At 40.5% G+C, this 13,552-nt stretch overlaps 1 protein-coding gene and 1 long non-coding RNA gene across 3 annotated transcripts; one reads left to right on the top strand and one right to left on the bottom strand.

Moving 5' to 3' along the window:
* Window positions 1-25: 25 nt before the first annotated feature.
* Window positions 26-4,388, bottom strand: cUnh5orf63 (chromosome Un C5orf63 homolog). 2 transcript variants are annotated; one of them, XM_084160624.1, is made up of 4 exons: window positions 4,335-4,388; window positions 2,442-2,556; window positions 2,176-2,232; window positions 26-368 (listed from the first exon to the last, which is right to left on the bottom strand). In XM_084160624.1, exons 2-4 carry the CDS (start codon window positions 2,547-2,549, stop codon window positions 198-200), a joined length of 336 nt encoding a protein of 111 aa, XP_084016750.1. In that variant the 5' UTR covers window positions 2,550-2,556; window positions 4,335-4,388; the 3' UTR covers window positions 26-197. The 2 variants fall into 2 exon arrangements, with proteins under 2 accessions (XP_084016750.1, XP_084016749.1); XM_084160623.1 differs by lacking the exon at window positions 4,335-4,388 and adding an exon at window positions 3,395-3,454.
* A 6,676-nt stretch (window positions 4,389-11,064) lies between these two features.
* LOC311127935 lies at window positions 11,065-12,938 on the top strand. Its single transcript, XR_014613155.1, has 3 exons — window positions 11,065-11,445; window positions 12,262-12,358; window positions 12,893-12,938. It is a non-coding gene; the product is annotated as an uncharacterized lncRNA (long non-coding RNA).
* The last annotated feature ends 614 nt before the right edge of the window (window positions 12,939-13,552 follow it).

The raw sequence follows: 13,552 nt of genomic DNA, 5'->3' as shown, positions 1-13,552 counted from the left end.
AACACTGTATAGCCTCAAAACTTGGTTGAAACTATAATTTTTATATCATGGATGGTCAGTCCTTGCATCCATAGCTCTGTCCATGAATTTGAGCGTGGTTAAATGTATCTAGTGCCCATCCCTCAGCTCTATACCAAAACACAGGCGGGGTGACCTGAATTCTAGCTTTAAGTAGGCTATACTATTGCAAATTCATTTTATTGTTGTTCTTGATCCACTTCAGCCAACCGTTTCTCCAGGAGTGTAGTGTTAACTCTGTGCATCATTAGAAACTGTCCGTTCAGATGGAAGACTGGGATGTCGTATTTGTATCTGTCCCACCAAACTTTGTTCTCTGGCAGTGTGATATCTACCTGCTGAAAAATATACTGTAAAATGACAGAAATAAGAGAAGCCATTCATTAGTGAATGTACCTTTTCATAATAGACTGAGTATACCAAAGATTAGAAACACCTTCCTAACATTGAGTTGCACCTGGTTAGTCTATGTCATGGAATGAGCAGGTGTCCTTAATCTTTTGTACACTCAGAGTACAGTGCATTCGGAAAGTATTCAGACCCCTTGACTTTTTCCACATTTTATTACGTTACAGCCGTATTCTAAAATGGATTAAATTGTGTTTTTTTACTCATCAATCTACACACAATAACCCATAATGACAAAGCAAAAACAGGTTTGTAGATTTTTTTTGCACAAAAAAACAAGTTATCATTTACATAAGTATTCAGACCCTTTACTCAGTACTTTGTTGAAGCACCTTTGGCTGCGATTACAGCCTCGGGTCTTCTTGTATATGACGCTACAAGCTTGGCACAACTGTATTTGGGGAGTTTCTACCCTTCTTCTCTGCAGGTCCTCTCAAGCTCTGTCAGGTTGGATGGGGAGCGTCGCTGCACAGCTATTTTCAGGTATCTCCAGAGATGTTCGATCGGGTTCAAGTCCGGGCTCTGGCTGGGCCACTCAAGGACATTCAGAGACTTGTCCCGAAGCCACTCCTGCGTTGTATTGGCTGTGTGCTTAATGTTGTTGTCCTGTTGGAAGGTGAACCTTTGCCCCAGTCTGAGGTCCTGAGCGCTCTGGAGCAGGTTTTCATCAAGGATCTCTCTGTACTTTGATCCATTCATCTTTCCCTTGATCCTGACTAGTCTCCCAGTCCCTGCCCCTGAAAAACATCCCCACAGCATGATGCTGCCACCACCATGCTTCACCGTAGGGATGGTGCCAGGTTTCCTCCAGACGTGCCGCTTGGCATTCAGGCCAAAGAGTTCCATCTTGGTTTCATCAGACCAGAGAATCTTGTTTCTCATGGTCTGAGAGTCCTTTAGGTGCCTTTTGGCAAACTCCAAGTTGGCTGTCATGTGCCTTTTACTGAGGAGTGGCTTCTGTCTGGCCACTCGACCATAAAGGCCTGATTGGTGGAGTGCTGGAGTGCTGGAGAGATGGTTGTCCTTCTGGAAGGTTCTCCCATCTCCACAGAGGAACTCTGGAGCTCTGTCAGTGACCATCAGGTTCTTGGTCACCTCCCCGACCAAGGCCCTTCTCCCCCGATTGCGCAGTTTGGCCGGGCGGCCAGCTCAAGGAAAAGTGATGGAGGCCACTGTGTTCTTGGGGACCTTCAATGCTGCAGACAATTTTTGGTACCCTTCCCCAGATCTGTGCCTCGACACAATCCTGTCTCGGAGCTCTACGGACAATTCCTTCAACCTCATGGCTTGGTTTTTGCTCTGACATGCACTGTCAAATGTGGGACCTTATATAGACAGGTGTGTGCCTTTCCAAATTATGTCCAATCAATTGAATTTACCACAGGTGGACTCCAATCAAGTTGTAAAAACATCTCAAGGATGATTAATGGAAACAGGATGCACCTGAACTAAATTTCGAGTCTCATAGCAAAGGGTTTGAATACTTATGTAAATGTGATATTTCCGTTTTTTGCAAACATTTCTAAAAACCAGTTTTTGTTTTGTCATTATGGGGTATTGTGTGTAGATTGATGAGGAAAAAAAACAATTTAATCAATTTTAGAATAAGGCTGTAACGTAACAAAATGTGGAAAAAGTCAACGGTTCTGAATACCTTCCGAATGCACTGTATATGCCATTTAGCAGACACTTTTATCCAACTGTTCAGCAAACATATAAGGTGCATTTTTCTGAGAAACATAACCTCACCCTGTGTTTGTATGGTTCAAGGACTTCTTTTGCTTCATCACACAATGGGCATGGGTCCTGGAAAATTGTTAAATACATCATATTATTTTACATATAATTTATTGTATTCAATATCAATAGGGCTAACTAATGCATTCATCAAAAAGTGCCTAAAAAAAGAACACAAAAAAAAGTGTCAAGGAAAACCTTGAGAGGGACCACTAATATGAACATCATTAATAAAAAATATTATCTGATAATTTACAATACTCAACAATTCACATTACCTTGGTATAAAGCGTTAAAGTAGGTAACTCCTTTTGGGAGAAGAGTCTTCTAAGCAGATGAGCAGAACTCTTTGTCCTGTGGAGAGTCCTCTGCAAGACCCAATGCATTGTCTGTCTGCAAAGTAGACAATTACTGCATCAGACATGTAGGCTCGGCCCTACTTTATGTTCTCTCTGTTACCTGGAGTTGCAATGCAAATGGTCCAGGAACACAAGGAATGCACAAAGGACAATGCCCACTACAGTAAATGGACCGCGACGTGATATATCGTTAGGAATTTGTGGATTATATTGATAACTTTGGAAGCATGGTAAATGGCGACTGGATAATTTTGAGTATTATTGATTACTTTGAAGGTCCGGTTCAGGTGAGTTTATGTAAAGGATTGTCGTATCCTTCAGGTTTGCACCTGCGAGTCCGTAGGAAGTTTAGATTATTTATTCCATTAGATTCCCTGATATATAATGAATACGTAGCCTACGCAATGGATAAGGTGCAAGCTACAGACCTTGTTAAATTGAGGGAATCTCGTATTCATGAGTTGGCTCAAAAGCGGATCAAGAAAGATGAGAATGGTCTTAACATTAATTTGACAAGTGCTTAAATACTTGATTACTGGCAAACTATTGGTGTGCATAAAAAGGAGGCGGAGAAAAAACTAATTCTAGAAGTTAGTGTTGCTTAGCAAACACTAAAACAGGGAATTGAAGGGAAATATAGGCATTTTGGAACTCTTCTCTGATGAGATTTGTAAAACAAATAGCCTACATGGACAGCATCTAAAGTCTACACATGTAGCCACAGTCTAATCATGTAATATGGTATCATTCTCATCAATTACAAATTCACGCACAGGTGTGTATGGAAAGTATTTTCAAAAGTTATGAACATGTGTTGTGAGGAATGAGGTGGACATGTAAATAATATATATTTTAAAAAAATTCAAGTTTACATAATATATGTCCACAAGTACAGCACTAATGTAAAAGCGTTCTGTCCGTCTTTTAGCAGCATGTGGTTTGGTTGTTTATCTCCTGTCGTCCTGTACACCGTTTGCCAAACAGAATATTTAGTCTACTAATGAATGCCTTGGCAAAGGTTAACAGTACTGCAGTACTAATGGTAAGGACACAGGCTGAGAACAAGACAAGGCAGCCTTACCCGGTAGCAGTACAAAGAGGATGAACATATGTTGAGCCAACACTGGTCACTGTGTTAAGTGGCATTGGCAATGCATAACGCATCTGTAAAGCCTATATATAGCAGCCTACACATGCAAAGGTTGTGAATGTGCTTAATGACATGTTATATTTGTTCATATTTTGCAAGATTTTACAATGAAAAGAAATGCTCATTGTAGTTATAATTTGACCAACAATGGAAATAGGCTATTCATGTATTTGCAAAAATAATGTTAGCCTACACTAAGAATAGATGATAATCTCATAGGCCTATATTATACTTTAATGACATACAGTAAAATGCTTATACAATTAATCGAACGGGACAATTCATTCATAAATCCTCAAGGTAAAGTTAAAGAACAGTTGAACTTAAAATTGAAGGTAAAGGTGCGACTTCTACAGACATGCATTAGTGTCATTGATGTCTAAAGAAGCCAGCCAGGTTCAGTTGGCTAACCTCCACATATACATTCTAACGCACTGGGTAAATCTGTCAGTAAAGAGCTCATTTAAAAAACAGAAGGGCCGATTGCGTAGGCTGTCTCTCTCCTGTGTAATATTTGGCTGCAATATTTATTTTTAGCGTAGACCTGTCTTGAGGTAGTACATAAACCTACCGCTGTATCTATGTTCATGTTTCTCCACGTCAAAAGCCTGGCAGTATTTGAGTTATTTGTGTAAAAGAGTAGAGTTTATGAAATATCTCACCTTTGAGCGAACAACCCGGCGTGACAACAACAGAGAGGGAAAAGGAACGTAAATGTATGTGAGACCTATTGGTCGACTGTCATTTTACTTCCTGTTCAAGAGAGTGCCACTATTGGACAATTTGCTGTCCATCAAATAAAGTTAAACCTACATGCGGCAGTATTGTGGAAACGTGTAAAATCAGCGGTTACAAAGTTTCCATTCATAAAATGACAAATGACACTCAGATGGGTGCCCCCATTTGTTTTCCAATCAATATTGATAATGGACATAATAATTTGGAAATGTGGAATGATTATAACAGTACATGGTCAATAAGGGCAGATTTTTCTCCAAGATGTTCAAACGTTTATAGATGACCAGCAGGGTCAAATAATAATCACACACACACACACACACACTTATTACACATGTACTACATGTAGTAAACAAATGGCAATGAGCCATTAGCCTAATAACAAATCATATATATATATTTTTTTTCCTTAAAGTTTACATAATCTATGTCCACAAGTACAGCACTAATGTAAAAGCGTTATGTCAGTCTTTTAGCAGCATGCGGTTTGGTTGTGTGTCTCCTGTAGGCCTGTACACCGTTTGCCAAACAGAATGTTTAGGCTACTAATGAATGTCTTGGCAAAGGTCTCTTTGACCGGAACGTTACATGTTCATAAATGTTCTCACTAAACTGTGTGCTGGAGCACCCATTCTAGTTTTCACTTTTCCCAACCTGTGACTTCAGGTGTGCAATATTTTTTTAAATTTATGAGTGAAAGTGTGTTGTCTGTCCAGAGCTGAAGGTTGGGAAGAAGATTAGCTTCTCCAGCAGAGAGATAATGCCACAACACAGGATGTGGAGAAGTCAGTGCTGTCCATCCTGTAAGGCTCTATCCTAAACTGTACTGCCATCTATAGGATTTTAATAGCAACAGCACGCGGAACTCAATATCATGAACTCAATATTATAAATGTGACACATTTTCCATTTATGTTTCGTGGCAGGCTTTTATCTGAAGAAGGACACTGCTTTGCGCGAAGACATGAGGTAGGGTAAGGGTTCAGAGTTCACACAAGTCCCTCTATATTCCACACTGTAGGTGGAAGACCTACACACGCTCTTGGTTTCCATCTGACACTGGGCAAACATCCTATACCGCGAGGATGCCTTCAAGAACCATACACTTTGAGGAGATGGGAGACCACTCTGTCCTCTCTGCTCTCTCAATCTTGAAGATCATAATTAGGCAAATATAATATAATATTGGAGCATTTTGTTGTGGGAGAACATTGGAAAAACTTTGAAATACAATTATCTCAATTTCACATTCTCACAAATGCACATTAATTGTGATGTTGATTCCAGTGAATCTGGGTGAAGATGTTGGTAATGGTGATAACTGTTCTCTGTCTTGTCCTCTCTGTCCATGTCACGTGGCGTCAGAACTGCTTGAGGCCAATACAGCAGAATGTCATGTTGCCTCGTGAGCCACCCGCACCGGTTGACAGTGAAGACACGTCATGTAAGTAACTACTTCAGTGGACCAGACAGAGACAGGGAGAGAGCCGAGAGAGAATGGTCCAAAAACACTGTACTAATGTGCTGGAGTAATACAAAGTGAATCAACCTGGGTCGTGTTCAGTAGGACACACCATAGCCAAACTGTAAACAAAAAATATAATTTCTTATTGGACAAGACCCAACAAAATATATAATATGATGCAAAGTGAACATGACCCTCGTTAAACAGTATCCAGAAACAGCTTATCTCACTGAATGTGACCACAATTCACTATAGATGGGGTCTGCACATCAACACTGTTACATTATGGGAAGTGTAGTCAAGTCTTAGCCCAAAGAAGAGGAGGAGCCTATTAATTAGTATGCAAGTTCCTCCCTCTTGCTGTTCTAGCTTTGCTTAAAGATGCCTATTTTCTCAGTATACAGTCTTGCTTAGGGTGTTCATCATTATTCCAGGCGCATCAACAGAATGTCAAGCAGACGACAAAAAAACAGTTTTTCAGCAGACAAAACATACTTCAGGATGAAAGGACGTTGGTGGAAGAATCCGGGATCGTCGCTTTGCGTCACGCAAAGGATGACTATATGGAGATGAATGAGAGCTACTATGAACCAGCTCCCTAGGAGAAACTACAAGAAGGAACAGGATTGGTCCCATAATATGGCACTATTATGATCATTCATTGGTTCTGCATGTTTTACAAAAACACTGTTTGGAATCCTTGACACTCAAATAAAGGCCAAATAAAGACCACCTGCTTCATAGAAATTCAAACTATCTTGTGTGAGCCTTATTGACAGTAGGCCTAAAGAATACATTGTTTCTGAGGTGTGGCAAATGGGAGCGGCGAATGACATCATAAATGCACTTATTGAAAAACGACATTGTGCTGCAGTGTTTGATTCAGTTTGATTCAGTGGACCACAAACTGTTGCTAGCCAGACTCAGTAACATTGGTCTCAATGGGTCCTCCAACTTTAGTAACACTATACGTGATTTTATTTGATATAAGATCACTCAGGACCTTCTTTGGTGTGTGTACCTCTGTGTTCAGGTACTCCAGAACTCTATGTGGACCAACAGGAGGTGACTGGAGTTGAAGGAGGGAGTGTCATTGTAAAATGTTACTATGGTGACATTGGACATATGAAGTGGTACAGGATTGGTGGCAGTGTCTCCTGTATGTGGGGGAATTCTGGGAGTATAGATGGAACATCAGTGACCCTACAGCAGACCACTGATGCCACCAGAAGAAACATCTTAACGGTGACTATGAGTGATCTGAAGATGGAGAACACTGGCTGGTACAGTTGTGAAGTTGGAGACCGTATGATCCCTGTTCACATCACTGTCAGACGACAAACCACCACACAAAGTACCACCACTATGACTAGTGAGTAGAGAGCAATCAGATACTGTATTATTAAGTATTAACCTGGTTTTATCCAGTCTTGCTGGCTTATCATCAGAAACAAATTGAACTGTATCCTGATTCAAAGCTTTTGTGAATACTTAGCGGTCCTACCATTGGTTTGAACTCAACAGTGCTAATACTAAGGTAAAATCCATATAATAATAATAATAATTATTATTATTATTATTAAAATCCATATGTTGGGGTAAATGAAATAAGCTGGACAAGAAGGTCATAGTTTAGCCACAATGTCTTGTTACAGTTCAGTCTACCCTGTGTCTCTCTGGTACACCAGTCATAATACCATTGTTGTTTTTACCTCACAGCAACCCAAGCTCCAACCACTGAACAATCCTCTTTCTCTCCAACTGCTGAGCCTGTTCAGACTGACAACACAGTCCAAGGACCTGAGGGGGCAAGGAGAAAGACACCATGAGGTAATTATCACTCATTCAACTGTATTTCACAATTACTCTTCCAAATGGATGGCAATAGAAATATTATGAAGAAAGGGAACATTTTCTGTTTTTCACACTAGAGCTTCAGGCACAAAAACACCCTCCTTAAAAATGTCACACCGAGTAAAGGCCAAGACACTGTTATAGAGACATTTACCATCATAGAGACATGTACCATTTCCTCATATCTCTGTGGTTGTCAAAGTAGCAGCATTCTATTCTTGGATGGTCAAGTTTCATGCATAAAAGGTGTGAAGAGCTGAACAAATGTTTCCATGTTGTCATATTAGCACAAAAAACATAAACCAAATAATAATAATCTATTTAACTGTGATATTTCATGGACTGTATTTTATAATAAACATAGTCTTTCACCATCAGTTCCATAGATCTAAAAGTCCTACTGATTCCTCTGGGAATGTTGGTGGTGGTGATAGCTGGTGTCTTAGTTACATGGAAGATGTGGAGAAAGCATAGTAAGTATTCATTCTATAATTACTATATTGGAAAAGTTATAAGTTTGATTTTGGAGATATTTTCATGAGACATCAATATTTTCCTTGAAGACAACTGTATTAGCCTGTTATAACATAAGCCTGTATCTTGACATAAGAGGAGGAGACTCAAAAGTATAACTATTCTATGATTAATGTATTCAGTATTATTCTAGTGTATCTCAGAGGTCTCTAATACTGCATCTCTCTTTCTTTATTCCAGAGGACAATAAGGCCATGGACCAGATAACAAACACCTCAGTGGTAGGCTACACTCATGTTCCTCTCATCTGACTCAAGGCCTTGTGGGTAAGACCCTGTCTTTGAAAAATGCAGGACATGGACATAAGATGCGCTTAAATCACACATTAGCCCTTCAGCTAAAGCTTCATGTCCATTGTATTGTAACTGTACAATGTATATATGTTAACTCTATATTCAGCGTAATTTCAGTTTCTATAAGTGGTTTGCAGTGTAGAGCAGTGCAGTTGGTAGAGCATGGCGTTTGCAATGTCAGGGTTGTGGGTTTGTTTCCCACGGGGGGCCAGTATGAAAAATAAATAATAAAAATAATGTATGCATTCACTACCTGTAAGTCGCTCTGGATAAGAGCGTCTGCTAAATGACTAAAATGTAAAAATGTAATGTCTTTAAGGAAAATATTTATTGTCTCATGAAAATATCTCCAAAATCAAACGTATCACTTTTTCATTACAGTCATTATAGAATGAATACTTACTATGATTTCTCCACATCTTCCATGTGACTAGGACACCAGCTATCACCACCACCAACATGCCCAGAGGAATCAGTAGGACTTTTAGATCTATGGAACTGATGGTAAAATACATTTTCTGTTATGTTTTTTCTGCTGCTATGACAAAATGGAAATGTTTGTTCAGCTCTTCACACCTTTTAATGTGAATAATGCTGCTACTTCTACAAACCACAGAGATATGAGGAAGTAGCAAATATCTCTGTCTCTATGATTGTAAATGTCTCTATAACAGTGTCTTGGCCAATACTTGGTGTGAAAACGTTTAAGGAGGGTGTTTTGTGCCCTAAACTATTGTGAAAACAGAAAATGTTACCTTTCTTCCTATTTCTATAGCCATCCATTTGGAAAAATAAATGTGAAATACAGCTGAATTAGTGATAATTACCTCATGTTGTCCTTCTCCTTGACCCTCTCAGGTCCTTGGACTGTGTTGTCAGTCTGAACAGGCTCAGCAGTTGGAGAGAAAGAGGATTGTTCAGTGGTTGGAGCGTGGGTTGCTGTGAGGTAAAAACAACAATGGTATTATGACTGGTGTACCAGAGAGACACAGGGTAGACTGAACTGTAACAAGACATTGTGGCTAAGATATGACCTTCTTGTCCAGCTTATTTAATTTACCCCAACATGTGGATTTTAACTTAGTATTAGCACTGTTGAGTTGGACACACCTACTCATTCCGTTCACCTATGCTCTGGCATACTCAGACTGAATTTACGAACGCACCCAAAATGGTTACTTGCATAGTGGAGTCTTTTGGTAAGACATTTAGCTAGCTAGCTAAGTAAACAATGAACCATAATCCCAACTCATGATGTTACTACCCTGCATGAATCTGCAGGTCGCTAACAAACCAGGTTCAATGTTAACTAGCTAACATTAGTCTCTAATTAGCAAAGCAAATGGTTCTTAGATACGAATAATAAGATCATACACTGATTAATTGGCTGATTAATTTAGGCTATAATTGGTTTAATCCAGTGTTAACGAGCCAGCCGCGCGCTAGCAGAGTTAACAGACCCTGTTGACAACATCCAACCCATTATCCGGTGTGTATCGGTCCTTTGCATTTTTAAAATTAAAATGTATTGTTTAAATGGTGTTAAAAAGATAGTGACACCAATTGTTATAGATTGTATAGTCCTACTCCAGTAGAGAACCTAGACAGGTCATTAACCCTCCTCCTATATCAATAGCGTATCCTGTAGCCCCACAGAGCTGTCAATATATATTGTCTTAAATTCTATTCGTTCCGATTCACATCCGGCAAAAGGGCAACACAGTACAACAGCATTCAAGCCATAATATACCCCAATCTCTACAATTAACTTGTATCAGATCAAACTCAAAACCCAACGTTGGTTTTTCCAATTTAACGCCTGTGCAGTCTTCAAAATAAACAAAAACGTCCCATTAATCTAAACTTAATTTTAAGTCCACATAGGCCAAGGTTCTGTATTGCATGAGTAAAAAAGGATGAGTCCATCATGCATAAATAATAACATAATAATTATAATAATTATAAAGGATTGTAATGTGTAGTGCGGTGCAATGTGTAGGCCTATTGAGGACTACTTCAGCATGAGGTATCATTCACAGCCACGTTGTAATCTTCCAATCCTTGAACAATGACTTGTTTACATACAACTTATCAACCACCAGAAGAACATTCTGCTTCTCTGTTTGGAGCCTTTTGAGACTTCGTCTCTCTACTATTTCATGGGGAAATCGCTCATTAATAGAGAACGGTGTGCTCTTCAGATCCCTACCCCATTGTAGCCAGGCAATCTTCATTTTGTTGTGAGTTAGCCTAGCTACTATCGGACACTGCCCACTGGTATAAAGTACTTTAGTAAAAAATACTTTGAAGTACTACTTAAGTTGTTTTTTGGGGTATATGTACTTCACTATTTAACTTTTACTTCACTAGATTCCTCAAGACAATAATGCATTTTTTACTCCATCACTATTATTGTTCAAGTTGACATGAGGAATGTTGGTATATGTCTACTTTCTGTTCTCTTCATGATTATGATATTTGTAGTCAGTTGTTACAAAAAAACACTTGATCACTCAAGACTGTCTTTGGTGACAGTACCTCTGTGTTCAGGTACTCTAGAACTCTATGTGGACCAACTGGAGGTGACTGGAGTTGAAGGAGGGAGTGTCATGGTAAATTGTTACTATAGTGACACTGGAAATAGGAAGTGGTGCAGGATTGGTGACAGTATCTCCTGTATGTGGGGGAATTCTGGGACTCTAGATGGAACATCAGTGACCCTACAGCAGACCACTGATGCCACCAGAGGAAAAGTCTTAACGGTGACTATGAGTGGTCTGAAGATGGATAACACTGGCTGGTACAGGTGTGGAGTGAGAGACCTTATGATGACTGTTCACATCACTGTCAGACGACAAACCACCACACAAAGTACCACCACTATGACCAGTGAGTAGAGAGCAATCAGATACTGTAGAATTAATTCTTAAAAGTCTAAGTCGTGGGGGGTTGACAATTGTTTTAAGATGGTCGTACTATGGATCATTTTGCTATTTGATTTTGAATTTTAGGACCCCTTTAGGTATAAAAAAAATATTTGCTAAAATATTGAATTTGGCTATTGAATTGAATTACTACTATAGCCTGTGAAAAACATTGAATAAGACATTCATAAATGGAAAAAAATACAGTAAAGAAATATATACTTTCAATAATTTTGTTCAACCGGTACCGGTTACCTTCAGACGAGTCCCATGACACTTGTGGGGGTTTTAGAACAAAACGCTTTGTGTGCATGGGCGTAGGCGTGAACCTATTCAAGTAAGTAGCTAAATATATTTCAAAACATTTTTGACAATGTTTTTTTGTTTTTTTATGTATTATTAGCTAGCTAGGTACAGCAGGCCACCGTGTGTAGGATAATGAGCTGCTTGTTAGCTAACCTTACATACTACAGCTAGTTAACGTCATATTAGCTTGTTATCTTGATGCCTATTCATCATTGTAAATTAAAAACTCATGCTCCAAATGCATTTGTAGATAACAGCAATGGAAGAGGGTGAAAGGATTTTCTGCTCCAGCTGTCAGAAAAGGGAGTAGGTGTACTAGCTAGTTAGACAGGGCAGGTTGTGGGATGACATTATGCAAATATTCTGGCGTTCTAGTCCTAGAGATGAAAACTATGAAGACAGACAAGGAGATAATAGTCAGGGCTGTCTAATTGTAATAAAATGAAGCCTGTTTCTTTGTGATGTCTGTCCTCAGATATGGAGAGCTGTGAAAGCCTGTATGCAGATGAAGAGGTCCCAATGAATGTCCCAAGAGACTGCTGGCACATCCTTGTATGCCATGGGTAGTATGTGTACGTATGTTAGCTAATGTTGTATACTACAATACAGTTAAAAGTCACACAATGTAGCCTGCAAACTTATTACAACTGTAGCAGGCCAATCCTTCTCCTGGAGGTATGCTGGGTGTGCAGGCCTCTGTTCCAGCCCAGCACTAACACACCTGATTCAACTTCTCAAACCTAATGAGTTGATAATAATGTGTATTATTGCTACGCTGGAATAGAAGTCTGCTCACCCAGTAGATCAGGGAGTGGAGGAAGGTTGGCCACCTCTGGTATGGACTTTTTTGTTAATGTCACGTCTCCTCCTGTTGCTCCCCTCCGGCGCTCTGATTCGCCGGTCTACTGAGCCACCGGTCTGAGCGCACCACCTCGGCACACCGGAATGGAAACCCAACGCACCCTAAACACCTCCAGCTCACCTGCACCTCATCATCTCATCACCACCCCTATTTAGCCCTGGACTGTTCTGGATGATGTTGTGTGTGATTGTTTAGCTTTGTGTCGTTTACTCTATCTTTGTTATTTCTCTGTGTCATTGTTAAGTTTCCATGGAGGAGACTGAGGCCATGGAGAAGTATGTGGCGGAGACCCTGAAACTTGGGTTCATCAGACGCTCTACCTCTCCTGCCTCCGTCAGCTTCTTCTTCTTGGCAAAAAAAGACGGAGGACTGAGACCATACATTGACTACAGGGGGCTGAACGCAGTCACCACCAAGTACCGGTACCCCCTCCCTCTGGTTCCGTCGGCCGTTGAGCAGCTACGAGGGGCCCGGTACTTTTCCAACTTGGACCTGAGGAGTGCCTACAACCTGATCCGAATCCGGGAAGGAGACGAGTGGAAGACGGCATTAAGCACTACCTCAGGCCACTATGAATACTGTGTCATGCCCTACGGCCTCGCCAATGTGTTCCAGTCCTTCGTCAATGACGTGTTCCAGGACATGCTGAGTAGACAGGTGGTGGTGTACATCGACGATATCCTGATCTACTCGGCTACGTTCGAGGAGCACGTCAGGGACATCCGAGCTGTCCTACTCCGCCTCAGGGAACACAGCCTGTTGGTGAAGGGGGAGAAATGTGAATTCCACCAACAGGCCATCTCCTTCCTGGGATACCAGATCAGTCCTCAGGGGGTGTTCATGGAAGGAGTGAAGACGGACGCCATCAGGTCATGGCTGGTTCCCACCGCCATCAAGGGCCAAC

This window comes from Coregonus lavaretus (assembly GCF_964263955.1).
Source record: "Coregonus lavaretus genome assembly, chromosome: 4".
Classification (NCBI taxonomy): domain Eukaryota; kingdom Metazoa; phylum Chordata; class Actinopteri; order Salmoniformes; family Salmonidae; genus Coregonus; species Coregonus lavaretus.
Note: the sequence above shows the minus strand (reverse complement) of the source record. Positions and strands in the feature narration are given on the sequence as shown.